Source organism: Pecten maximus, chromosome 18, assembly GCF_902652985.1.
Source record: "Pecten maximus chromosome 18, xPecMax1.1, whole genome shotgun sequence".
Taxonomy (NCBI): domain Eukaryota; kingdom Metazoa; phylum Mollusca; class Bivalvia; order Pectinida; family Pectinidae; genus Pecten; species Pecten maximus.
Window position 1 is genome coordinate 29,564,793 of NC_047032.1, and position 27,778 is coordinate 29,592,570.

The window sequence follows — 27,778 nt, forward strand, 5'->3', positions numbered from 1 at the left end:
CCATCTTGGATTTTGACAATTGAAGTTTGTTATCGCTATTTCTGAGAAAGTGCTGAAGGGATCTTTCTCAAATTTCATATGAAGGTTCCCCTTGGTGCCTAGTTATGCATATTGCGATTTGAGACCAATCGGAAAACAACATGGCCGACAGGCAGCCATCTTGGATTTTGACAATTGAAGATTGTTATCGCTATTTCTGAGAAAGTACTGAAGGGATCTTTCTCAAATTTCATATGAAGGTTCCCCTTGGTGCCTAGTTATGCATATTGCGTTTTGAGACCAATCGGAAAACAACATGGCCGACAGGCAGCCATCTTGGATTTTGACAATTGAAGTTTGTTATCGCTATTTCTGAGAAAGTGCTGAAGGGATCTTTCTCAAATTTCATATGAAGGTTCCCCTTGGTGCCTAGTTATGCATATTGCGCTTTGAGACCAATCCGAAAACAACATGGCCGACAGGCAGCCATCTTGGATTTTGACAATTGAAGTTTGTTATCGCTATTTCTGAGAAAGTATTTAAGGGATCTTTCTCAAATTTCATATGTAGGTTCCCCTTGGTGCCTAGTTATGCATATTGCGATTTGAGACCAATTGGAAAACAACATGGCCGACAGGCAGCCATCTTGGATTTTGACAATTGAAGTTTGTTATCACAATTTCTGAGAATGTACTGAATGGATCTTTCTGAAATTTCATATGTAGGTTTCCCTTGGTGCCTAGTTATGCATATTGCGTTTTGAGACCAATCTGAAAACAACATGGCCGACAGGCAGCCATCTTGGATTTTGACAATTGAAGTTTGTTATCACTATTTCTGAGAAAGTATTTAAGGGATCTTTCTCAAATTTCATATGAAGGTTCCACTTGGTGCCTAGTTATGCATATTGCGTTTTGAGACCAATCCGAAAACAACATGGCCGACAGGCAGCCATCTTGGATTTTGACAATTGAAGTTTGTTATCACTATTTCTGAGAAAGTACTGAAGGGATCTTTCTCAAATTTCATATGTAAGTTTCCCTTGGTGCCTAGTTATGCATATTGCATTTTGAGACCAATCTGAAAATAACATGGCCGACAGGCAGCCATCTTGGATTTTGAAAATTGAAGTTTGTTATCGCTATTTCTGAGAAAGCACTGAAGGGATCTTTCTCAAATTTCATATGGAGGTTCCCCTTGGTGCCTCGTTATGCTTATTGCATTTTGAGATCAATTGGAAAACAATATGGCCGACAGACCGCCATCTTGGATTTTGACAATTGAAGTTTGTTATCTCTATTTCTCAAAGTACTGAATGGATCTTTCTCAAATTTCATAAGTAGGTTCCCCTTGGTCCCTTGTATTGCATTTTTGGACCAGTCTGTCCTGAAAACAACCTGGCAAACAAACAGCCATTATCGTTAAATCTCAAATTTCTTATATAGCTAGGATTCCCTTGTTTGAAAAGTACTGGAGGGATGTCTCAATTTGCACAGATTAGTAAAATGAAGGGAAAAGTAGAGAAAAGATCAATCTGACATGGAACCTATGAAGATCATTCAATGGTGGGCGCCAAGATCCCTCTGGGATCTCTTGTTCATTTAAACAACTTCTTCTCAATAACCGAGAGGCTCAGGAACTTCATATTGGGCCTGTAACATGCTGGGGTGAAGGGCTACCAAGTTTGTTCAAAGAAATGACCTTGACCTTCATTCAAGGTCACAGAGGTGAAATAGGCTATAATCTTCAAACGACTTCTTCTCAATAACCAAGAGGCCCAGGGACTTGATATTAGGCCTGTAGCATGCTGGGATCAAGGGCTACCAAGTTTGTTCAAAGAAATGACCTTGACCTTCATTCAAGGTCACATGGGGCAAATAGTCTGTAGTCTTCAAACAACTTCTTCTCAATAACCAAGAGGCCCAGGGACTTGATATTAGGCCTGTAGCATGCTGGGATCAAGGGCTACCAAGTTTGTTCAAAGAAATGACCTTGACCTTCATTCAAGGTCACATTGGGCAAATAGGCTGTAATCTTCAAACAACTTCTTCTCAATAACCAAGAGGCCCAGGGACTTGATATTGGGCCTGTAGCATGCTTGGGTGAAGGGCTACCAAGTTTGTTCAAATAAATGACCTTGACCTTCATTCAAGGTCACATGGGGCAAATAGGCTGTAATCTTCAAACGACTTCTTCTCAATAACCAAGAGGCCCAGGGACTTGATATTAGTCCTGTAGCATGCTGGGGTGAAGGGCTACCAAGTTTGTTCAAATAAATGACCTTGACCTTCATTCAAGGTCACAGAGGTGAAATAGGCTATAATCTTCAAACAACTTCTTCTCAATAACCAAGAGGCCCAGGGACTTGATATTAGGCCTGTAGCATGCTGGGGTGAAAGGCTACCAAGTTTGTTCAAATAAATGACCTTGACCTTCATTCAAGGTCACAGAGGTGAAATAGGCTATAATCTTCAAACAACGTCTTCGCAATAACCAAGAGGCCCAGGGACTTGATAATGGGCCTGTAGCATGCTGGGATGAAGGGCTACCAAGTTTGTTCAAAGAAATGACCTTGACCTTCATTCAAGGTCACATGGGTGAAATAGGCTATAATCTTCAAACAACTTCTTCGCAATAACCAAGAGGCCCAGGGACTTGATATTAGGCCTGTAGCATGCTGGGGTGAAGGGCTACCAAGTTTGTTCAAATAAATGACCTTGACCTTCATTCAAGGTCACAGATGTGAAATAGGCTATAATCTTCAAACGACTTCTTCTCAATAACCAAGAGGCCCAGGGACTTGATATTGGGCCTGTAGCATGCTGGGGTGAAGGGCTACCAAGTTTGTTCAAAGAAATGACCTTGACCTTCATTCAAGTTCACATGGGTGAAATAGGCTATAATCTTCAAACAACTTTTTCGCAATAACCAAGAGGCCCAGGGACTTGATATTGGGCCTGTAGCATGCTGGGGTGAAGGGCTACCAAGTTTGTTCAAAGAAATGACCTTGACCTTCATTCAAGTTCACATGGGTGAAATAGGCTATAATCTTCAAACAACTTTTTCGCAATAACCAAGAGGCCCAGGGACTTGATATTGGGCCTGTAGCATGCTGGGGTGAAAGGCTACCAAGTTTGTTCAAATGAATGACCTTGACCTACATTCAAGGTCACAGGGGTGAAATCGGCTTAAATCTGTAAATAATAATTTTGCGATAGCCAAGAGCCTTTGAGACCTGATATTAGGCCAAAAGAATGCTGGAATAAAGGACTAGAAAATTTATTAATATGAATAAACCTAGCCTACTCTGATATTTGAATAAAGAAGTAATCAGCATAGTATCTGTAGAAATGACCTCAACCAACTTCAAAGTTGCTGTAGAGCCAGGTGAGCGATACAGGCCCATTGGGCCTCTTGTTTACCTTTGTTTGTGTGTCGTGTGTACAATCCTTGTTACCCTTAGTTTGTTTGTTTGTCGTGTGTACAATCCTTGTTACCCTTAGTTTGTTTGTTTGTCGTGTGTACAATCCTTGTTGCCCTTTGTTTGTTTGTCTTGTGTACAACCATTGTTTACCTTTGTTTGTTTGTCTTGTGAACAATCCTTGTTGCCCTTTGTTTGTGTGTCTTGTGTACAATCCTTGTTGCCCTTTGTTTGTGTGTTGTGTGTACAATCCTTGTTGTCCTATGTTTGTGTATCTTGTGTACAATCCTTGTTGTCCTTTGTGTGTACAATCCTTGTTGTCCTTTGTTTGTGTGTCGTGTGTACAATCCTTATTTCCCTTTGTATATCTTGTGTACAATCCTTATTGTCCTTTGTTTGTGTGTCTTGTGTACAATCCTTGTTGTCCTATGTTTGTGTATCTTGTGTACAACCCTTGTTTCCCTTTGTGTGTCTTGTGTACAATCCTTGTTGCCCTTTGTGTATCTTGTGTACAACCCTTATTTCCCTTTGTTTGTCTTGTGTACAATCCTTGTTACCCTTTGTTTGTTTGTCATGTGTACAATCCTTGTTGCCCTTTGTTTGTGTGTCTTGTGTACAATCCTTGTTGTTCTTTGTTTGTTTGTCATGTGTACAATCCTTGTTGTCCTTTGTTTGTGTGTTGTGTGTACAATCCTTGTTGTCCTTTGTGTGTCTTGTGTACAATCCTTGTTACCCTTTGTTTGTCTTGTGTACAATCCTTGTTGCCCTTTGTTTGTGTGTCTTGTGTACAATCCTTGTTGCTCTTTGTTTGTGTATCTTGTGTACAACCCTTGTTTCCCTTTGTGCGTCTTGTGTACAATCCTTGTTGCCCTTTGTGTATCTTGTGTACAACCCTTATTTCCCTTTGTTTGTCTTGTGTACAATCCTTGTTGCCCTTTGTTTGTCTTGTGTACAATCCTTGTTGTCCTTTGTTTGTTTGTCTTGTGTACAATCCTTGTTGCCCTTTGTTTGTCTTGTGTACAATCCTTGTTGCCCTTTGTTTGTGTGTCTTGTGTACAACCCTTGTTTCCCTTTGTTTGTTTGTCTTGTGTACAATCCTTGTTGTCCTTTGTTTGTGTGTCGTGTGTACAATCCTTGTTTCCCTTTGTGTATCTTGTGTACAATCCTTGTTACCCTTTGTTTGTGTGTGGTGTGTATAATCCTTGTTGTCCTTTGTTTGTGTGTCGTGTGTACAATCCTTGTTTCCCTTTGTGTATCTTGTGTACAATCCTTGTTACCCTTTGTTTGTGTGTGGTGTGTACAATCCTTGTTGTCCTTTGTTTGTGTGTCTTGTGTACAATCCTTGTTGTCCTTTGTTTGTGTGTCGTGTGTACAATCCTTGTTTCCCTTTGTGTATCTTGTGTACAATCCTTGTTACCCTTTGTTTGTGTGTGGTGTGTACAATCCTTGTTGTCCTTTGTTTGTGTGTCTTGTGTACAATCCTTGTTTTCCTTTGTTTGTTTGTCATGTGTACAATCCTTGTTTCCCTTTGTTTGTGTGTCGTGTGTACAATCCTTGTTTCCCTTTGTGTATCTTGTGTACAATCCTTGTTACCCTTTGTTTGTGTGTGGTGTGTATAATCCTTGTTGTCCTTTGTTTGTGTGTGGTGTGTACAATCCTTGTCTTCCTTTGTTTGTTTGTCATGTGTACAATCCTTGTTTTCCTTTGTTTGTTTGTCATGTGTACAATCCTTGTTTCCCTTTGTTTGTGTGTCTTGTGTACAATCCTTGTTGTCCTTTGTTTGTTTGTCTTGTATACAATCCTTGTTGCCCTTTGTTTGTCTTGTGTACAATCCTTGTTGTCCTTTGTTTGTTTGTCTTGTGTACAATCCTTGTTGTCCTTTGTTTGTGTGTCGTGTGTACAATCCTTGTTGTCCTTTGTTTGTTTGTCTTGTGTACAATCCTTGTTGTCCTTTGTTTGTGTGTCGTGTGTACAATCCTTGTTTCCCTTTGTGTATCTTGTGTACAATCCTTGTTACCCTTTGTTTGTGTGTGGTGTGTATAATCCTTGTTGTCCTTTGTTTGTGTGTGGTGTGTATAATCCTTGTTGTCCTTTGTTTGTGTGTGGTGTGTACAATCCTTGTTACCCTTTGTTTGTTTGTCATGTGTACAATCCTTGTTGTCCTTTGTTTGTTTGTCTTGTATACAATCCTTGTTTTCCTTTGTTTGTTTGTCATGTGTACAATCCTTGTTACCCTTTGTTTGTGTGTCTTGTGTACAATCCTTGTTACCCTTTGTTTGTGTGTTGTGTATACAATCCTTGTTGCCCTTTGTTTGTGTGTCTTGTGTACAATCCTTGTTGCCCTTTGTTTGTCTTGTGAACATTCCTTGTTTCCCTTTGTTTGTCTTGTGTACAATCCTTGTTGCCCTTTGTTTGTCTTGTATACATTCCTTGTTGCCCTTTGTTTGTCTTGTATACAATCCTTGTTGTCCTTTGTTTGTGTGTCTTGTGTACAATCCTTGTTGTCCTTTGTTTGTCTTGTATACAATCCTTGTTGTCCTTTGTTTGTGTGTCTTGTGTACAATCCTTGTTGTCCTTTGTTTGTTTGTCTTGTATACAATCCTTGTTTACCTTTGTTTGTTTGTCTTGTATACAATCCTTGTTTACCTTTGTTTGTTTGTCTTTGGTACAATCCTTGTTGCCTCTAATCACTTATACCTATATATATTCTGCCACACATACAAGAACATCTACAATAGTTAACCTTCTATTTTATATTTCTATTTTTTAGCCTGAGTGGAAAATCGCAGATCCCATTTGCACGTTTGTCTTCTCAGTGCTGGTAATTGTGACAACCTTAACAGTGGTTCGTGATTTGTTACGTGTTTTAATGGAAGGTAAGTATGGTAGGTCGTCCATCCATAACTTTATGGTTGGTAACAGTGTTTAAGGCTATCTTCATCTGATGGTCCTGATGATCAATGTATTAATCAGATTTTATCTGTCTTTGTGTGTGGTCCACTGTGCATAAACATTTCAAGCTTCTTCTCAAGTTTCACCATTGGGAATTCACTCTGATCAGAAATTATCCTTAGGTAGCACACTGCAGTAGGACAGTCTGGCCATGGGCGATTTTTTTTGTTAAGCAAATAACTCTTGTATTATGATATGCATAAAAAATGAAAAAAATAAATGTACACTATAATTGGTATATTCAGTATGAAGTAGTACATACAAGCTTCACAGTTTTTAAAATTAAAATAAATAGATTGGTTCCGGATTTTAAATTTCCGGATTTTCCGAAAGTGTGTTTACACAGGAAATTTAGTTTTGCCTACAGCGAAAAATTGAAGCTCATATTCAAGGTAAGATAGCGGGAAAACTTAATGTACAACATACGTCAAAACAAGATTAATTCTGCCTTTGGGATAGAGATATTTAATTTCAAATAGGTTTCAGAAAAAAAATTGTAGAGAATTGTGTCATTTTGAGTCAAATATAATATTTTGCAATTTTTAAGCAATTTTCAAGTTGTTACCATGGCATTCACATCTCAAAAAAGACACAGAAAAAATAGGGTTACTTATCCTTCAGAGCTCTATTAAAATGGCAAATGTTGTACAGATTACAAAAATATATATACCGTACTTTATTAGAGGTAATATGTAGAGTTAACTGGCAATGTTTACATATCTAAAACATGTGCCATGTTTTCCAGAATTGGGCATTTTTACTGTACACTGCTACCTTAGATTCTACCATGACCGCCATTTTGGAGAACACATTTTAAACTTCTCCAGTTCAACTGGTGACATTGAATTGAAAAGTTTTGGCGATGTAAAGAAAGCTGGCATAGTGTTAGTTTTTGGCTATGACAAAATTAATACTTGACATGGCAGCTTTCGTGCCCATTTTGTAATATGATTGAAATATTTGTCTGTCCAGTGAAATTCATTCCACTGCAGTATTTTTTCCGCTAAGTCGGTTTGGAGTTTGTGTTGAAGTTATCCCCATAGCCTTTTGAAGTTTAGAAAATGAAAAGGATCCTACTTTATTAAGGAAGTCTATTCAGATCATACAGAGGGACTCCCATTTTGATTTATGAAATACCCAGTAAACACCCTGCGATTTTCTACTGATGTCACTCTCCTATAACTGTTAATGCTTGTTGGCCTTTCTTGTTTGCCATTTGAACTTTGCCGATTGCTATAGGATTGGTATCAGTGACAATAGTCAGTATTCTGTTGGCTTGTCATTTTCTTTGAACTGTAAATAGACAAGAATAAACTTTATTTTACAAAAATTGTGAAACAGGTAATGTAAGCATATTTTACCCTCACTTGTTGGCCTGGGTGGAAGCATGCAAGGCGGTGATACTGAGGGAGAGAATCAGAGTACCTGGGGAAAACCCATGTGGTTGGGCTGATGTGTGGTGACCCATACCACGATGGCCGAGTGGTTAAGGTGTCCCGACAATTTATTACTAGCCCTCCACCTCTGGGTTGCGAGTTCAAAACCTACGTGAGGCAGTTGCCTGGTACTGACTGTAGGTTGGTGGTTTTTCTCCGGGTACTCCGGCCTTCTTCCACCTCCAAAACCAGGCATGTCCTTAAATGACCCCGTCTGTTAATAGGACGTTAAACAAAATAAACCAAATAAACCAAATAACCCATACCATTTTATGTTTGATCTGGGAACCAAACTCTGGCCATTAGATGAAAGGCGAGTGTGTTACCACTTTGCTATCCATCCACCCATATATTCTAATAGATACCTTACATCAGTAAATGTACTGTAGTATAAATGTTATTGTTAACAGGTTTACCATACATAATATTACAGCCATTCAGCTTTTCAGTGGATGAAGATAGAGAAATGGAGGTAGAGAGAGAAGATTGGGGAGTTGTCTGCTGTATCTAAACAGGAATATATTTATAATTTTAAAAGCGATTCCTTATCCAAATAGTTGCCCTATCCTAACTCTGATTATAGACAATTGTTACATCAGGATACCCAAAGGGCTGAAGGTCCTGTAGTTTATTGAATTTAGTTCAATTCTATAATTTGTAAGTCCCTATGACTGCATGGCCTAATAATGATAGTACTTAGTTATTGCCTAACCCTTACCTCTTCATTACTGTCTTTCCCTAACCCTTACCTCTTCATTACTGTCTTTCCCTAACCCTTACCTCTTCATTACTGTCTTTCCCTAACCCTTACCTCTTCATTACTGTCTTTCCCTAACCCTTACCTCTTCATTACTGCCTTTCCCTAACCCTTACCTCTTCATTACTGTCTTTCCCTAACCCTTACCTCTTCATTACTGTCTTTCCCTAACCCTTACCTCTTCATTACTGTCTTTCCCTAACCCTTACCTCTTCATTACTGTCTTTCCCTAACCCTTACCTCTTCATTACTGTCTTTCCCTAACCCTTACCTCTTCATTACTGCCTTTCCACATTACGTGTATAAGACTAAATTGTTGATCTTAAGATCTTATCTGGTTGTTTGAACCAACAAGACATGTTATTCACAATTCCTGTCAACATAGTTATATTGTCCTGACTTAATTCCAACAAAGTTATATTGTCATGACTTGATTCCAACAAAGTTATATTGTCATGACTTGATTCCTTTATATTGTCATGACTTGATTCCAACAAAGTTATATTGTCATGACTTGATTCCAACAAAGTTATATTGTCGTGACTTGATTCCAACAAAGTTATATTGTCATGACTTGATTCCAACAAAGTTATATTGTCATGACTTGATTCCAACAAAGTTATATTGTCATGACTTGATTCCAACAAAGTTATATTGTCATGACTTGATTCCAACAAAGTTATATTGTCATGACTTGATTCCAACATAGTTATATTGTCATGACTTGATTCCAACAAAGTTATATTGTCATGACTTGATTCCAACAAAGTTATATTGTCATGACTTGATTCCAACAAAGTTATATTGTCATGACTTGATTCCAACAAGGTTATATATGGATTGAATAGATTTTTTTAATTTTCATTGCGGCTATGAATACCAGTAGCTAGCTACATATCCCGTGGCGCGCGGTAGCGTGCCTCAGAGGATATGTAGCTAGCTACTGGTATTCAAAGCCGCAATGAAAATTAAAAAAATCTATTCAATTCATATATTTACATAACCTTGATTTAAAAAATTTATATCGAGAAAACGAGAAATTTTATTAAAAAGAAAAATTTGTCATGTATACCACGAAACGCCAAATTATTAGAACAGCCGGGAGATCCCGCCTATGCACCATGCCATTGTTTTAATGTCGTTCCGCATTTTCTGGTCTTTTTTGTTTAATTTTGTATAAAACAAAAAGAAAGAAGTATTAAAGTAAAAATAATATTAAATTCAATCATTCAATATTTTTAACACTTATCTCGTACCAGCGTTATCGATCCAAGGGAAGCTACTCTTCCTGTCTTACTGTCGATGGCGTATTAATATGACCCGATTAATCAGGTGATTTGCACGAGAGACGATGTTTTCATACGGTTTTCATAGTGTATTCATGGTCATATGTTTGTTGTTTTCACTTGGTATGTTCATATCAGCAAACCGCATTAGGAATGTAAATATGTTGTCATGACTTGATTCCAACATAGTTATATTGTTATGACTTGATTCCAACAAAGTTATATTGTCATGACTTAATTCCAACAAATTTATATTGTCATGACTTGATTCCAACAAATTTATATTGTCATGACTTGATTCCAACAAATCTATATTGTCATGACTTGATTCCCAGTATATCTCTGTTGACAGGGACACCAAGAGGAGTAGATATAAAGGAATTACAGTTACGGTTATATGGATTACCAGGGGTGAAGGATATCCATGACCTACGTGTGTGGTCTCTCTCAATGGACAAACTGGCCCTCTCAGTCCATCTGGCTGTCAGTAAGTATGGTGTACTTACCCTTAGTTGGGAAATTTCACTTGTGAAATTTAAATCAAGAAACTGATAATGAATCATGGGTGTAAACAGAGTTATTTTAACTTGTTTACTGAAGTATTAGCTCACCATCACCAGATGGTGAGCTGTTTAGAACACCCTTCATCCATTGTCCACCATCCATCAGTAAACGATCCTTAACACTATATTTTAACAAGTACTAGAAGAATCTCATCGTTCTCAGATTTCATCAGTAGGTTCTATCAGGTTTAATTTTGAGACTGATCAGAAAGATTGCCAACAGGTGGCAATTTAGAATTTTGACAGTTCCTCAGAAAGTTGTTTATGGATCTTTTCATCAGGTTCATATGTAGGTTCTACTGAAGGGATCCTTCTCATGCTTCATATGTAGGTTCTACTGAAGGGATCCTTCTCATGTTTCATATGTAGGTTCTACTGAAGGGATCCTTCTCATGTTTCATATGTAGGTTCTACTGAAGGGATCCTTCTCATGTTTCATGTGTAGGTTCTACTGAAGGGATCCTTCTCATGTTTCATATGTAGGCTCTACTGAAGGGATCCTTCTCATGTTTCATGTGTAGGTTCTACTGAAGGGATCCTTGTCATGTTTCATATGTAGGTTCTACTGAAGGGATCCTTCTCATGTTTCATATGTAGGTTCTACGGAAGGGATCCTTCTCATGTTTCATATGTAGGTTCTACTGAAGGGATCCTTCTCATGTTTCATATGTAGGTTCTACGGAAGGGATCCTTCTCATGTTTCATATGTAGGTTCTACTGAAGGGATCCTTCTCATGTTTCATGTGTAGGTTCTACTGAAGGGATCCTTCTCATGTTTCGTGTGTAAGTTCTACTGAAGGGATCCTTCTCATGTTTCGTATGTAGGTTCTACTGAAGGGATCCTTCTCATGTTTCATGTGTAGGTTCTACTGAAGGGATCCTTTTCATGTTTCATATGTAGGTTCTACTGAAGGGATCCTTCTCATGTTTCATGTGTAGGTTCTACTGAAGGGATCCTTCTCATGTTTCGTGTGTAAGTTCTACTGAAGGGATCCTTCTCATGTTTCGTATGTAGGTTCTACTGAAGGGATCCTTCTCATGTTTCATATGTAGGTTCTACTGAAGGGATCTTTCTCATGTTTCATGTGTAGGTTCTACTGAAGGGATCCTTCTCATGTTTCGTGTGTAGGTTCTACTGAAGGGATCTTTCTCATGTTTCATATGTAGGTTCTACTGAAGGGATCCTTCTCATGTTTCATGTGTAGGTTCTACTGAAGGGATCCTTCTCATGTTTCATATGTAGGTTCTACTGAAGGGATCCTTGTCATGTTTCATATGTAGGTTCTACTGAAGGGATCCTTCTCATGTTTCATATGTAGGTTCTACTGAAGGGATCCTTCTCATGTTCCATATGTAGGCTCTACTGAAGGGATCTTTCTCATGTTCCATATGTAGGCTCTACTGAAGGGATCTTTCTCATGTTTCGTGTGTAGGTTCTACTGAAGGGATCCTTCTCATGTTTCATATGTAGGTTCTACTGAAGGGATCCTTCTCATGTTTCATATGTAGGTTCTACTGAAGGGATCTTTCTCATATTTCATATGTAGGTTCTACTGAAGGGATCTTTCTCATATTTCATATGTAGGTTCTACTGAAGGGATCCTTCTCATGTTTCATATGTAGGTTCTACTGAAGGGATCCTTCTCATGTTTCATGTGTAGGTTCTACTGAAGGGATCCTTCTCATGTTTCATGTGTAGGTTCTACTGAAGGGATCCTTCTCATGTTTCATATGTAGGTTCTACTGAAGGGATCCTTCTCATGTTTCATATGTAGGTTCTACTGAAGGGATCCTTCTCATGTTTCATATGTAGGTTGTACTGAAGGGATCCTTCTCATGTTTCATATGTAGGTTGTACTGAAGGGATCCTTCTCATGTTTCATGTGTAGGTTCTACTGAAGGGATCCTTCTCATGTTTCATATGTAGGTTCTACTGAAGGGATCCTTCTCATGTTTCGTGTGTAGGTTCTACGGAAGGGATCCTTCTCATGTTTCATATGTAGGTTCTACTGAAGGGATCCTTCTCATGTTTCATATGTAGGTTCTACTGAAGGGATCTTTCTCATGTTCCATATGTAGGTTCTACTGAAGGGATCTTTCTCATGTTCCATATGTAGGTTCTACTGAAGGGATCTTTCTCATGTTTCGTGTGTAGGTTCTACTGAAGGGATCCTCATGTTTCGTATGTAGGTTCTACTGAAGGGATCCTTCTCATGTCTCATATGTAGGTTCTACTGAAGGGATCCTTCTCATGTTTCATATGTAGGTTCTACTGAAGGGATCCTTCTCATGTTTCATATGTAGGTTCTACTGAAGGGATCCTTCTCATGGTTCATATGTAGGTTCTACTGAAGGGATCCTTCTCATGTTTCATATGTAGGTTCTACTGAAGGGATCCTTCTCATGTTTCATGTGTAGGTTCTACTGAAGGGATCCTTCTCATGTTTCATATGTAGGCTCTACTGAAGGGATCTTTTTCATGTTTCATATGTAGGTTCTACTGAAGGGATCCTTCTCATGTTTCATATGTAGGTTCTACTGAAGGGATCTTTCTCATGTTTCATATGTAGGTTGTACTGAAGGGATCCTTCTCATGTTCCATATGTAGGTTCTACTGAAGGGATCCTTCTCATGTTTCATATGTAGGTTCTACTGAAGGGATCTTTCTCATGTTCCATATGTAGGCTCTACTGAAGGGATCCTTCTCATGTTTCATATGTAGGTTCTACTGAAGGGATCCTTCTCATGTTTCATATGTAGGTTCCCCTAGGTCCCTAGTTATGCATATTGCATTTTGTGACCGATTGGAAAACAATATGGCTGACAGGCAGCCATCTTTGATTTTTACAATTGGAGTTTGTTATCACTATTTCTCAGGAAGTACTGAAGGGAACTTTCTCAAAATTCATATGTAGGTTGGCCTTGGTCCCTTGTTATGCATATTGCATTTTTGGACCAGTCGGAAAGCAACATGGCAGACAGGAAGCCATCTTTGATTTTGACAATTGAAGTTTGTTATTGCTATTTCTCAGAAAGTCCTAAAGATCTTTCTCATATTTCATATGTAAGTTCCCCTTGGTCCCTTATCTTGGATTTTAACAATTGAAGTTTGTTATCGCTATTTCTCAGAAAGTCCATAAAAATCTTTCTCATATTTCATATGTAAGTTCCCCTTGGTCGTTAGTTGTGCATATTACATTTTGCGACTGATAAAAAAACAATATGGCTGACAGGCGGCCATCTTGGATTTTGACAATTTCAGGTTGCTTTATTTTGTTATATAAATTTATTAAATGTTGTGAAAGAAGGGAAAAGAAAAGATCAGTCTTTAATTTGACTGATATGTATCGTTCAATGGTGGGCTCCAAGACCCCTCTGGGATCTCTTGTTAGCTCTCTTTCTTGAAGATGAGGGAGAGCTAATGTTGTCACCCCGGTGTTACCTAATAATAACATTTTGGTGCAAGTGTTGAAAGGTATATTGATATTTGGTATTAGGGTCCTTGTAGGGTTATACAATCCCCTCTCAGAGTGGAACTTAAAATTTTTGTTTTTAAAAACCTGCTTTTAGACATATTTTGAGCTTAAATTTTTATGGGGACAAAATCTTTAAAGTTTTTGGTTCAAGTGTTGAAAGGCATTTACACATAACTTCATAATTTCTTTACTTTATAATTTATTATTTATTCAATTATGCAAAACAATATTGATTTATATTTAATTATTTATTGACAAACATTTCTGAGACGAGCTATGCTGTTCTACAAAAGATCTTGTACAGGAAGTTCTTCATAAATCTTGAATTTCATACATATGCTCCCATTTGTTTCAATTAAGAAAAAAGAGGAAGCTGAGAAAAGTAAAGGAAAGATCAGTAATGTTTAGATCCAATAAAGATGAGGGTAAGAATCACAGGTCATGGTGATGATGGTGATGAGTAGGAGGAGGAGGAGGATTTGTCATGATGATGATATCATCATGATGATGGTGATGAGGAGGAGGATATGTCATGATGATGATATGTCATGATGGTGATGATGATGGTGATGAGGAGGAGGATATGTCATGATGATGGTGATAATGATATGCCATGATGATGATGAGGAGGAGGAGGATGATAAGCAGGATTGATGAGGGTAAGGATCATCTGTCATGATGATGATGATGACACTTGTCACTATGGTGATACAAGATGATAATGATGATGATGATGACGACGATGATGATGATGACGACGACAATGATGATGATGATGATGATGATGATACTTGTCACTTTGATGATATATACTGCCATGATGATGATGACACTAGTCACTATGGTGATACATGACATGATGATGATGACACTTGTCTCTATGGTGATGATGACACTTGTCTCTATGGTGATACATGCCATGATGATGATGACACTTGTCTCTATGGTGATACATGACGTGATGATGATGATGACACTTGTCCCTATGGTGATACATGCCACCACGATGATGATGACACTTGTCTCTATGGTGATACATGCCACCACGATGATGATAACACTTTTCTCTATGGTGATACATGCCACTAAGATGATGATGACACTTGTCTCTATGGTGATACATGCCACCACGATGATGATGACACTTGTCTCTATGGTGATACATGCCACCACGATGATGATAACACTTGTCCCTATGGTGATACATGCCACCACGATGATGATGACACTTGTCACTGTGGTGATACATGCCACCACGATGATGATGACACTTGTCACTGTGGTGATACATGCCACCACGATGATACTTGTCTCTATGGTGATACATGCCACCACGATGATGATAACATTTGTCTCTATGGTGATACATGCCATGATGATAACACTTTTCTCTATGGTGATACATGCCACCACGATGATGATGACACTTGTCTCTATGGTGATACATGCCATGATGATGACACTTGTCTCTATGGTGATACATGCCACCACAATGATGATGACACTTGTCCCTATGGTGATACATGCCATGATGATGACACTTGTCTCTATGGTGATACATGCCACCACGATAATGATGACACTTGCCACTGTGATGATACAAGCAACAATGATGATGATGATGAGGAGGAGGATGGTGAGGATGATATTGACACTGAGACAATCAAGATAATAGGTTTATAATGGACATGATAGTTATATATAATCAAACACTACAGCTCTCGCAACACACAGGTCCTAATTCAAATACAAATATGTTTCTGCTCACAAAATTATGGCAATGCTATTTGTTCTCACAACAGATTGATCTTTCATTTTTTGTGTGTTTGTTTTCCATGTGTTTGTGTGTTGTATGTATAATTGTACTGTATTCCAAGTTACTATCTGTGACCAATTTAAAAGGTAGGATTGTTGGTGTGATAAATATGTTTCTTTTTTCTGCATCTTCATAGAAGGTATTAGAATATTGTTTGCAAAGGTTTGGGTGATTTTAATAACATAAAGATGTATTTTCCTGTCTGAGGTCGAAAAACTGTAACATATATTGTATTCAAGATACTCATTTTACACAGGAAAAGGAAAGCATGATTAGATCAGAATGGGGATTTTTACTGGGTTTTTTTAGTTGATATAGGTCTCACTCTATAGATGGGTAACCATATCATTAATAGAATGATAAATTTGATGAAGAAATTTTAGGAGAGAAAAGGGATTTCGTAGGAAATTTTCTAGACTTAGATTTACAAATAGGTAAAAAAAGGTAACACTTATTACAGTGTATGGTCAAATATTGATACCCCATGTTTTATGATAAAATGTGGTAATCAATGAATTTAATAACAACACATTTATTGTATGTGGGGATTTTAACTATGTATTTGAACCAGAAAAAGAGTACGATGAAAATTACAGGCAAATTAATAATCCAACATCTAGGGACAAAATCTTAGATCTCATTGAAAGAATGAATACAGTTGATGTATAAAGGGACCGGGGTACCCCATCCAGAAGCAAGAAGATATACATAGCAAAAGAATTATCCTTGTAAGCAAGCATGTTTAGGTCTTTTCTCTTGTATCTCAAAACCTAGTATCCAGTGTATGTGAATCAAGCACAGAGTCAGGATACAGATCAGATCATTCATTTTCATCTATTTGAATGAAATTTAATTAATTCAAAAAGGGTAAGGGACTCTTGAAATTTAATAATACTTTTAGGAAATTGACTATAGTCAAAAAGTTACAATTAAAGAAAAATTAAAGTGCAATATGATGTACCAGTATATATGATTTTGATAATATTAATCATATTCCTGATTCAGTTTACAATAAATGATCAAGTAAACAATCTGCTGATCACATTTGAATTTCATAAAAAAAAAAAATCCTTTCTTTTTGGTTTAACTGATATCTGCATAAATAGTGATAGTTTTTACCTTCAAACAATGCATTTATAGATCAAGGTGCCTTCAGAATGACCTTGACATTGTAGCCTTAAAAGCTCTCTAAAAGATAATGTATTTTTCTCAGAAATGTATTGCCAGAAATAAGAGAGACAAATATTTTAATCAGTTTAGAGAGAACATCCCAAATGGGCAAGACTTCTTGAAAATATTTAAATACAAAAATAAGCAAGGAAAAACAATTCTTTCTCATTTCTTATTCTTCCTTTATCAAATATTTCACTTAGTTCTGATATATTAAAGCTTAAAACCAACAATTCTACCTTTTTTGTTTTCCTCTGTTGTTTTATTTTCTTTCTTTTTTTATGTTTTGTTTGGTAATTGTATTTGTTATCCAATTATTGATATGATTTGTATTAGATATAGTATGATAATGGATGAATGTGTGGATGTGTGTCTTAGTGTCATGTCTAATGTATTAATATGTTAGAATTTTTTGGGGGAAAATAAAAATAAAAAATATATATATCATTCATTGGCGGGTGTGAAGATCCCTCCGAGATCTCTTTATTTTATAAAGGACTGAAAATATTCACAACGCCTGAAAACTGTGTCTGAATCTTTCTTCAGTTAGACAAATTATTTTCAAATAAATCATTTTCAATTGTCAACCTTATTTTAAATTTCAAAACATAAAAAAAAATTCTGAGATATATCCCTTATCTAAAATATCCTTTCAAAATTCAGTGAAAAAAAAAACCCCAAAAAAAACCATGATAATGATAAAGATTTGAACAACTAGATCCTGCAGTATTAATACTGTAAAAAAATTTCGTCAACTAAACAGAAAAATAAAATTTGTTGTGGTGACATTTGATTTGTTTTTACTTAGGTGCGGATCATAACCCACTAGATGTACTTCAAGCAGCCACACAAATGGTCCAGCTGAACTTTGGTATCCAGGAGACCACAATACAGACTGAGGCCTATGATGATGGCATGGTGAACTGTTCTCAGTGTCAGGATCTCCCAGACTGACCAATCAAAATAGTTTTGGACTGACATATGACAAACATTTTCGACTGACCAATCACAGACATTTCAGACTGACCAATCACAGACATTTCAGACTGACCAATCACAAACGTTTCTGAGTGATTAATCACAAACGTTTCTGACTGATTAATCACAAACGTTTCTGACTGATTAATCACAAACGTTTCTGACTGATTAATCACAAAACATTTAAGACTGACCAATGACAAGCATTTCAGACTGACCAGACTAATCAATCTGGCATTTAAATGAAAATTGTGACTGGTCAATCACAACATTTTCTGACTGACTAATCAGACATGTTTCAAACTGATCACAAACTTTTAGCTACATTAAAAAGATTGGATTCACTAAAATTAACAGGAATTTTGGAAGGATTTGCATTGTATCGCAGCCACATAACCCTCGATACTCGAGGTCGCCGTACTGTTGACTGGCTTTAAACTTTGTTGTCATTCCTAAGTGATCTTCAAAAGAAATATATCAGCTTAGAGATTGGTCAGTTTTATTTGTTTGTGTTATAACTTCACAATTGCCATGACATTTATTCCAGGGAGTGTGTAGAGTTAAAGTTAACAAATCAAGGATGCAGCCATATTATTTCCGTTAAAACCCAAACCATGTTTCTGAAGCAAGCATCTCCAGCAGTAGTAGTTATCCAATCTCCCAGTAGATATCCTATGATAAGCCCAGAGGGGATGGGATCCACCAGTACTATCTTACACAATGGACATTATTCACTATTTATATGTCGGCGGTAAAGTAGGGGTGGGCTTATTGTAGGACAACAGAATATCAGTTGTTAGCATTTTTTTGAACTGCAAAAAAACATGGGTTAGCTTATTACCAGGCATGGGCTTATAAACTAAATGTGTACAGTATTTTCGGTAATCACCAGCATGTATTGTAGCTTCAGACAATATTTCACATGATAGCTATACTTTTTTCAGCAAAAACCTTTATAAGATAGTTAACCTAATTCTGATACGTGATAGCTAACCTAATTCTGATCTGTGTTGTTCTGTTCTACATTTTGTATTTATTCAGAGTGTCCATTGGGAACTGAGAAAGTTGTTGACAACCTTAACAATATTTGGGTTGTGGCTCTACTTTTCTTTTTTTTAATCCATGGTCTTTCAATTTGTTCTGCTCTACACTGAATAAAACTATTCTAATGAAAATTTCTATCAATACAGTAGGTAGGGAACATACCAATTTGATTTCAGAATACCTTCTGTCATACTGTCTTATGCTGAATTGAAAATTAAAAAAAAAAAGCAACAACAAAATTGCTTTAATGATAAGTGATCGCAGAAGAAAGGGCCCCGAAAACCTGAGACCATAGTTTGTCTGTCATATTGATTTTACAACAGTGTCGTACTTAGAGTTCAAAGTTTAAAGTAAAGTAGGCGTAATATTTTCAGTTATAATTTGAAAAATATGCAAGAATCGATCATTTTGTATTTGATATTTAGCCACTCATTTATTTCAAATGCCCCGTATGACTGCTGTCCACCTTACCAACAGTTTGTTGAATTATTTTAGTTTAAATATTTTATTGGTATGTAAAATGACAAAGGGATTAGTATGGAAGTTTTCCGAACTGATGAACACCTTCTATGTTTGTTATGCTGTATGTGTACAGTATATAAACCATTCCACCTAGTGATGACATGAATGATTTTAAGCTTCATGATTATACACTCTGTTAAATTTATATTTATTCGCTATGAAGACATTTTTTTCGATTTATATAATTTATGCTGTGGTGCAGTGTCTGTCATCAGTCTGTCATCAACTTTTTTCTTTATACAGCTTCTACTTATCAAAAAACAAAAGGCTTATAATCATGGTATTTTTTTGCTGGTTGGTTCGCAAATGATAATGACCTTGAGATACATTTGGTATTCAAGGTCACAAGGGTCATTTTTTTTTTTTAAGCATTTCATTTATTTTCTGATTAACTGAAAGGCAGAGAATCATCAAAGTGGTGAATACCAGGTGAATGATGCAGGCCCATTAGGCCACTTGTTGGTTTTTGTTTTACTCAAATTATGTGACTTTTCCCCTCTATTGTTTGTTTTACATGGTGCTTTAAAATTTAAGAAATATTTTTAATGTGAAGAGAAATATTTGAATCTGTGTACAATATTGATAGTCATGTTGACCTCAGTAATGCTGAAATAGTACATACATCTATTTAGCAGTAATCTTATTTTAATGCATTTTTTTTTCTAAATTGTGATTGTGCTTATTACGGTTTTGTTGGTGTGCCAATTCATCATTGCACTTCCTGTATATATATTTACACTGTTTTAATCATTCCTCATATTTATGTATTTATCAATTCATCAGGAAAACTGGTACTATACTCTTGTTTATGTTATCCTTTTATTCAAATGAGTGATATGTGACAATTAAACCATTTTACTACATATGTGTATTCTTACCTCAAACTTTCGTTTGTAAATGACCTGCCACTGAACAAATTTTAAGTGCAAGTGTTTGTCTGTGTAAATGTTTTGGTGGTGATGGGATGGTATTTAATCAGTGCAAAAAAATCTTTAAAATTCACAATAATTATTTGAAAATGTACTTAATTAACGTCAGAGAACTTTTTAAAGGGTTGTCCGTGGTTTTGAGAGGGCTGTCTATACCATGAATAGGTTCCGGCCCCTCACTATATTCATTGTTAACTCACCTGGTCGAAAGGACCAAGGTGAGCTTATGCCATACCATGGCATCCAGCATCCGTCCGTCTGTCAACAATTGACTTCTTCTTCATAACTGCTGATCGGAATTAAACAAAATTTGACCGGTACCATCGTTATGAGGTGGAGATTCAAAATTGTACAAATGGTGGTGCTGACCCCCCAGGGGCCTGAGGGGATAGGCCCAGGGGTCTTTCCCCACCCCAAGGGACTTAGTTTCATTAAACTCAATGTTGTTAAAACAATCCCTGTGGTCTTTTTTACATTCCCTAGAGAGTCAGGACTTTGTTTCTGGGTTTTATCTTTGAAGCAGTTGAGATCTGTTCCCCTTAACCATATATTATAAGCATTGTTTGACATCATCAAATAAAGCTATAAACAAATTGAACATGAACATATTTTGACTTTTGGTCAAATCCAACCAGGTGAGCGACACAGGCCCCTGGGCTTCTTGTTGAAACTTTCCAATGTAAGATGTAAACGCCTTTCAAATTACATCTGTATTTACAAAAGGATAGCTGTATACTGTATGGGAGTATTGTATTATTTTTTCGTATCTTTATTTTAAATGGTTATCTGATGTATCAAACCAAGAGACAACATAATGAATAATGTGTGTGTGATAGAAATGCTCCCTTTAACTCCTGGTCATTCAGGAAAGCCTCATATCTCATATTAGATTCTTATTTACGATATAAAACCCTGATGTTTCTCGAGCATTTGGCCCTTATGGTTTTCAGACAGCAGTAAGTTTGCTTACTGTGAAGTGTTTTTTAGTCCCACCATCTGATAGCCCATCCTTATGGACTCATTCAAATCACCCTGTGTCCATGGTAAATCGGCCTTCTGCCATCTGTAAACAACCCTTGTTATCACTATTTCTTGAAAAGTACTGGAGTGATAATCTTCAAACTTCCTGTGTACTCACCTTGGTCACTAGTTGTGCCAATTGAATCTAGATTTTTGATCTAAAATAAAATTGCTGACACAGGTTTTGGGTACTCCCTTCCCTGTTGTCTAGTATACTGGACAAGGTTTTGGGTACTCCCTTCCCTGTTGTCTAGTATACTGGACAAGGTTTTGGGTACTCCCATCCCTGTTGTCTAGAATACTGGACAAGGTTTTGTGAACTCAATCCCTTTCTTGTTATCTAATGGACAAGTTTTTAGGTACCTGGAAGCTGAAAAAAATATGATACAGGAAGACTTCGACCATTTTAATTCGTAGTTAGGAAATAAGTATATATAATGTGAAAAACCTATGCAGCAGTATTAACACAATGTCATGTGTATGATGTACCTGTACATCAGGTAAATTCAATTAAAAAAAATGTGCCAATGCTAACACTCTTTCATTATCCTATCCATCTCTTATGTTTATTTCACAAATTTATATTAGGCTTTCCCTAATCTCTGCACAAGGAACATGATACACAAATTCTATATGGAATACGGCACTCAGTAACGTCTACTTTGGATTTGGTTAGCTCGTTCAATAAAGTTTGGTTTGAGAACTATTCAAGATTGGGACGGGAAATATTCTTTTAGCTCAGTCAATAACGTCTAATTCGGGAACAATTCTCAATAACCTCTAATTGTAGAACTGTTTTAGCTCAATAACGTCAAGTTTGGGAAGTATTCTTTAGTTAGCTTTATAATGTATAGTTTGGGAAGTATTCTTTAGTTAGCTTAATAAGGTATAGTTTGGGAAGTATTCTTTAGTTAGTTTAATAATGTATAGTTTGGGAAGTATTCTTTAGTTAGCTTAATAAGGTATAGTTTGGGAAGTATTCTTTAGTTAGTTTAATAATGTATAGTTTGGGAAGTATTCTTTAGTTAGCTTAATAAGGTATAGTTTGGGAAGTATTCTTCAGCTATAGCTCAATAACGTCTAGTTTGGGAAGTATTCTTTAGTTAGCTTTGTAAGGTCTAGTTTGGGAAGTATTCTTTAGTTAGTTTAATAACGTCTAGTTTGGGATGTATTCTTCAGCTATCGCTCAATAACATCTAGTTTAGGAAGTATTTTTCAGCTATCGCTCAATAACATCTAGTATTCTTTAGTTAGCTTGATAACGTCTAGTTTGGGAAGTTTTAGTTTTTCTCTCTCAATAAGGTCTTATTTTAGAAGTATTCTTTAGCTCGCTCAAAAACATTCGGTTTGGGAACTGGTGCTCTTGTTTCCCTTGTGACTTTAAACCTAATGCATATCTCATCAAACGTTTCCTGATATCTAATTATTTTGCGCTCCCACATAACTGAAATACGACCTTCTATGTATTCTCATATATTATGTCTACATGTGTGATTATTGTCCCTATAATGGACGGATATTGATTTCTAATTCAGACTGGACCGGCACTATGTACACATGTATATGTAACTTCTTACACGGGTCTTGGTTGACAATAGTGTTAAGTGACAGTTACGTACTTACAGGACAAATAAATCAAAATTTATAATGAAATGTTTTTGATGGATCTTCATTGTTGTTTAAACTTAAGTCCGCCATCAATGATGCCTGTTGGGAATCGCCTGTCCCTGTGTGCTCACATATTAACTAGCCATGCATTTTGCATTTTGGAACTGATTAGATACCGAGATGCCCAACAGACAGCCGTATTGTTTTTTTTGTTGTTTTTTTTAAAGTTTATCCAATTGTTTTCATCTAGAGCTTTCTAAATTTGCACATTTATGTTTCCGCGGTGTCTAGATAATGATATTTACATTTTGAAAATGATCAGGAATCTAAAATGGTCGAGAGACAGCCATCTTGGATTTTGAAGTCTGTTAGTCTGTTAGATTGATCAAGACAGCGATATGGCCGAAAGGTAATCTTGGATTTCGATATTTGATATTTGATTTTATTATTTCTTACTTATTACCGGAGGGACTTTTTCTGAAATATTACACAGCCGCCTAGTTAGATATTACACTTTATAGCTGATCGGAAGCCAAAGTGATTGACTCTAACCATAGGTGCTTAGCACGTTTATAAGTCCAAGACCTATTATAGATCTCTATATATTAGTCTATAATCGGTCTTGGACTTATAAACGTGCTAAGCACCTATGCTCTAACTTTGCGTTTCTTTAACGGGTTCGTACCAGTTGTACCGGTACTAATCTGTTGTACTCGTAATGGAACGCGGCGTACCAGCAGAACCACGAACCGGTTCTTATGAATCATTAACGATACGCTCACTCTCCATTTGAGATGGAAGTTTATAAATTATATACGTATATAACTGACATAGATACAATCCTAGAGTCTGCTCTAATAGGAAACTTAGACAGAAAGATTGAGGCAATGGGAACGATCATCTACACGTTCTGCAAGGAAAGATTTGGAGTTGAGGGAAAGCAGAGGAATTCTATGAACAGAATTATCCCAAACAGAAGACAGGATACCATACAAAGACTCGGACGAGAACTGAAAGGTGTCACACGACAGTATAGGAAAGCAAGTCGAGAGGATAGGATTGCATCAGCTGCGAGACGATATCAGGGAGAACCTGGTAAGACTCAGGAAAGCAGAGCAGGTAAAGAAGGCCGGGAAGGACAGGGCAAGGAAGAGGGAGTCCTTTATAAAGGACCCGTATTTGTTTACAAAGACACTGCTAGGAGGAGAAAGAGCAGTCCGTTTGAATAATTCGATAGCAGATATTGAGCAACACCTAAAGGAAGTGCACAGCGATGGAGATAGGGACTTTCCACGGATAGGAGCAGAGGAGCCTTCAGAGTTTCAACTTGACATCATGAAACCAACATGGAAGGAGATCCAAGATATTGTTAAGAAGGCAAGAACTGGATCAGCTCATGGCCCAAGTGGAATTCCATATAAATTGTACAAGAAGTGCCCACGGCTACTGAGGAGACTGGCAGTTACTCAGGAAAGTATGGAAGAAGGGAAAGATACCATCATGTTGGCAAAAGGCAGAGGGATGCTTTGTTCCAAAGGAGAGGGACGCATAAGACATCGGGCAGTTCAGAACAATTTCATTGTTGAGCGTAGAAGGCAAGATTTTCTTTGCGGTATTGGCAAAAAGGATGACATCGTACATGACAACCAATGGATACATCGATACATCGGTACAGAAAGGATGGATTCCAGGCTTCTCAGGTTGTGTGGAGCATACAAGTGTGCTAAGCCAACTTATTAGAGAGGCCAAGTCAAACCGAGGGAATCTGACAGTAGTGTGGCTAGACCTGGCTAATGCATATGGATCAATACCACATCAGCTAATTGAGGAAGGTCTACAACACTACTTTATCCCAGAACATATACGGGGAATAGTACGAAGCTACTTCAACGGAATCCAGGTGCGTTTTACTGTTGGTGAGGATACAACATCCTGGCAAAACATGGAGTAAGGAATAGTGACAGGATGTACCATATCAGTCATTCTATTTGTCATGGGGATGAATCTAATCATCAAGGCTGCAGGACGGGAAACCAGGGGGCCCAGGATAGAATCAGGAATCTACCAACAGTCAAATCGAGGTTTTATGGATGACCTGACCGTGACTACCACCACACATGTCCAAGCAAGATGGGTTCTGTCTGCATTATAGGAGGTTGTCTCACGGGCAAGGATGAAATTCAAGGCAAGGAAATCGAGATGTATGATAATGAGGAAGGGACGACTGAAACAACAGTTCAAGCTGAAGGTACAAGGAGAAGAGATCCCATCAATTGAAGACAACTCAATCAAATGCCTAGGGAAATGGTTTGATGCGTCGCTGAAAGATACCAGCAATATCAGCAGCATGCAGAAGCAGGCAATTGAGTGGATGAGGAAGATCGACAAGTCGGGCCTGCCAGGAAAGTTCAAGAGATAGATCTTCCAGGATGGACTGTTGCCGAGACTCGTGTGGCCCTTGATGCTATAAGAGGTCCCTCTGACAACGATGGAAAAAACCATCAGCAGCTATCTGCGGAGGTGGCTTGGAGTACCGCCTAGTTTCCCCAGCAATGGACTCTATAGTCGGACGTCATCACTGCAACTCCCACTGCCATCGCTGGTGGAAGAGTTTAAGGTAACAAAGGCCAGGTTAGTGATGACGCTGCGAGATTCAAAGGACGAGAAGATATGCCATGCAGGAATCCAGACTAGGACAGGAAGGAAATGGCCAGCAAGCCAGTCTGTTGAGCAGGCTGAGGGAGCTCTCAAGCACCGGGACATCGTTGGAGCGACCTGCTCAGGAAGACAAGGTTTGGGGACAACCCATTTCCAGACGTGGGAAGGTACAGATAATAAGGGGGAAAGATCTTTGGTACAGAAGGAAATCCGCAGAGAAGAGGAAGAGACCAGGAAAGCTAGGGCAGTGGAGATTGGCTCTCAAGGAGCATGGACAAGATGGCAGCTGCCAGAACGGAAACTCTCATGGACAGACTTGTGACGATGTGAATCATTCAGGATCCAGTTCCTGCTGTGGGCAGTATACGACACTCTGCCATCGCCAGCAAACCTGCACCGGCGGGGACTAGCTGAGGAGCCAAAGTGCCAGCTATGCCAAGAACGTGGGACCATGGGGCATATCCTTTCAGCTTGTAAGACCGCACTGACAGAAGGACGATACCGGTGGAAGCATGACCACGTGCTTCGGGAATTGGCAGATGTTCTTGAGGTGGAAAGGAAGAAGAGACAACCTCCATTTCGCAAGCACAATCCATCCTCCATCCGGTTCGTAAAAGAAGGGGAGAAGGAGACAACAGCAGCATCGAGCAACACAGGCATCCTGGAAGGGGCAGAGACATGGGAGATGAGAGTAGATCAGGGGGAAGAAGTTGGTATTTCCGGACATCATACAGACAACGCTACGTCCGGATGTGGTGATATGGTCTGCTGAATCCATGCAGATTATAGTCATCGAGCTGACTGTTCCCTGGGAGGAGCGGTGCGACCTGGCTAATGAACGGAAACGGGGCCAAGTATGCAGTACTCGGCGAACTATGTAGGGAGCGAGGGTGGCGATCTTGGCTGTTTCCTGTGGAGGTTGGATGCAGAGGATTCCCAGCACGCTCAGTCTTGAAGACATTGCAGGCTGTGGGTGTGGTCGGGAAGGCACGCAGGACGGCAGTACGCAGACTAGCAGAGGCTGCCGAGCGCGCATCGTGCTGGTTGTGGAACAGACGGGAGGGAAAGAGACTGGAAGCCATCCATTGACGGGCAGTGAGTTGATCGCCACTGTCGATCCACCATCACGAGGACGTTCCGGGACAAGGGTTGAAACGTCTGGAGACTGATGGACCCGGCTGATGATGTCAATGGATTTGCAGTATTCCACGAACTGTATAGGTACATATGACGGAACTATTCATGTATTGATTTTACATCCATTCCGTTGTAAAAAAAAAGGGAAAGTAATCGGTCTTTATGTTTGAGGCTAGTGAGAGTCGCCATCTTGGGAACTCGCCTGAGATTCAATTACATCCCATTATATTTGTACGAACCAGATGAGGGAACACAGGGATAAACTGAAGTATTGGGGAGATATTCTGAAAATTCACGATGATACCTAGTTAATGCCGGCCTCAATACCCTAGAAGTTACGTTTCTTTTCACTCTCTGCACTCTTTAAAACAGAAAGTGTAGTCTGATACTTCGATGAACTTCAAACGAATCTCGAGGTCGTCATATAGGGTTAAATTTACTGCTTTGAACTTGTCACTTCTCAGTAATCATCCAAAGAAATGCACCAGCTTGGAGACTGATTGGCACCAACCAAATAGCTAGTCATCGATTTTGCCATGATATATTCCATTGGCGCAGAGAGCGAAAATGAACGAACTTCTGGAGTACCAAGGCTGTTATGTTAATGCATATTACAAATGGCACTGATCGGAAACCAAGCTGGCTGACAGGCAGCCGTAATTATATTGCGCATCTGTACTGCGCGGCATATAGTCACAGTAAAAATGATAATCGAATTTGCAGCGAAAAGGAACTATGAATTTAAATCTATTAATTTTAGTTTATAATAGTTTGAAATCTACTTACCTAAAGGAAGGGGTAATCTAAACCAATGCCGGAATTTCCCGCTACAGTAGCTGAATTTTCCAATAGTACTATAGACATTAATTACAAAGTAATATATATCCAAATCGCCAGCCCAAAATACTCTTCAATTCCCCAGACATCTGAAGATTTCCTTCTCCATGTGTTAAAGTACACACTGTATTTTTCAGAATTGTGCTGCCGTGTTTTTGTCAATACGTTGATGGGTTGACTAGCACCATT

At 38.1% G+C, this 27,778-nt stretch overlaps 2 protein-coding genes across 2 annotated transcripts in view; both read left to right on the top strand.

Annotated features, from left to right (window-relative positions):
• Positions 1–23,016, top strand: part of LOC117316150 (zinc transporter 2-like) — a 56,661-nt gene extending 33,645 nt beyond the window's left edge. The window contains exons 7-9 of the mRNA XM_033870659.1: positions 6,171–6,276; positions 10,184–10,318; positions 17,665–23,016. Of these exons, the coding sequence (XP_033726550.1) occupies positions 6,171–6,276; positions 10,184–10,318; positions 17,665–17,810 (387 nt within the window). The 3' untranslated portion in view covers positions 17,811–23,016. The remainder of the gene's footprint in view (positions 1–6,170; positions 6,277–10,183; positions 10,319–17,664) is intronic.
• An 828-nt stretch (positions 23,017–23,844) lies between these two features.
• LOC117316355 lies at positions 23,845–25,376 on the top strand. Its single transcript, XM_033870897.1, has 4 exons — positions 23,845–24,076; positions 24,159–24,552; positions 24,698–24,857; positions 25,110–25,376. The coding sequence occupies exons 1-4, from the start codon at positions 23,845–23,847 to the stop codon at positions 25,374–25,376; spliced, it is 1,053 nt and encodes a 350-aa protein (XP_033726788.1).
• Positions 25,377–27,778: the final 2,402 nt, after the last annotated feature.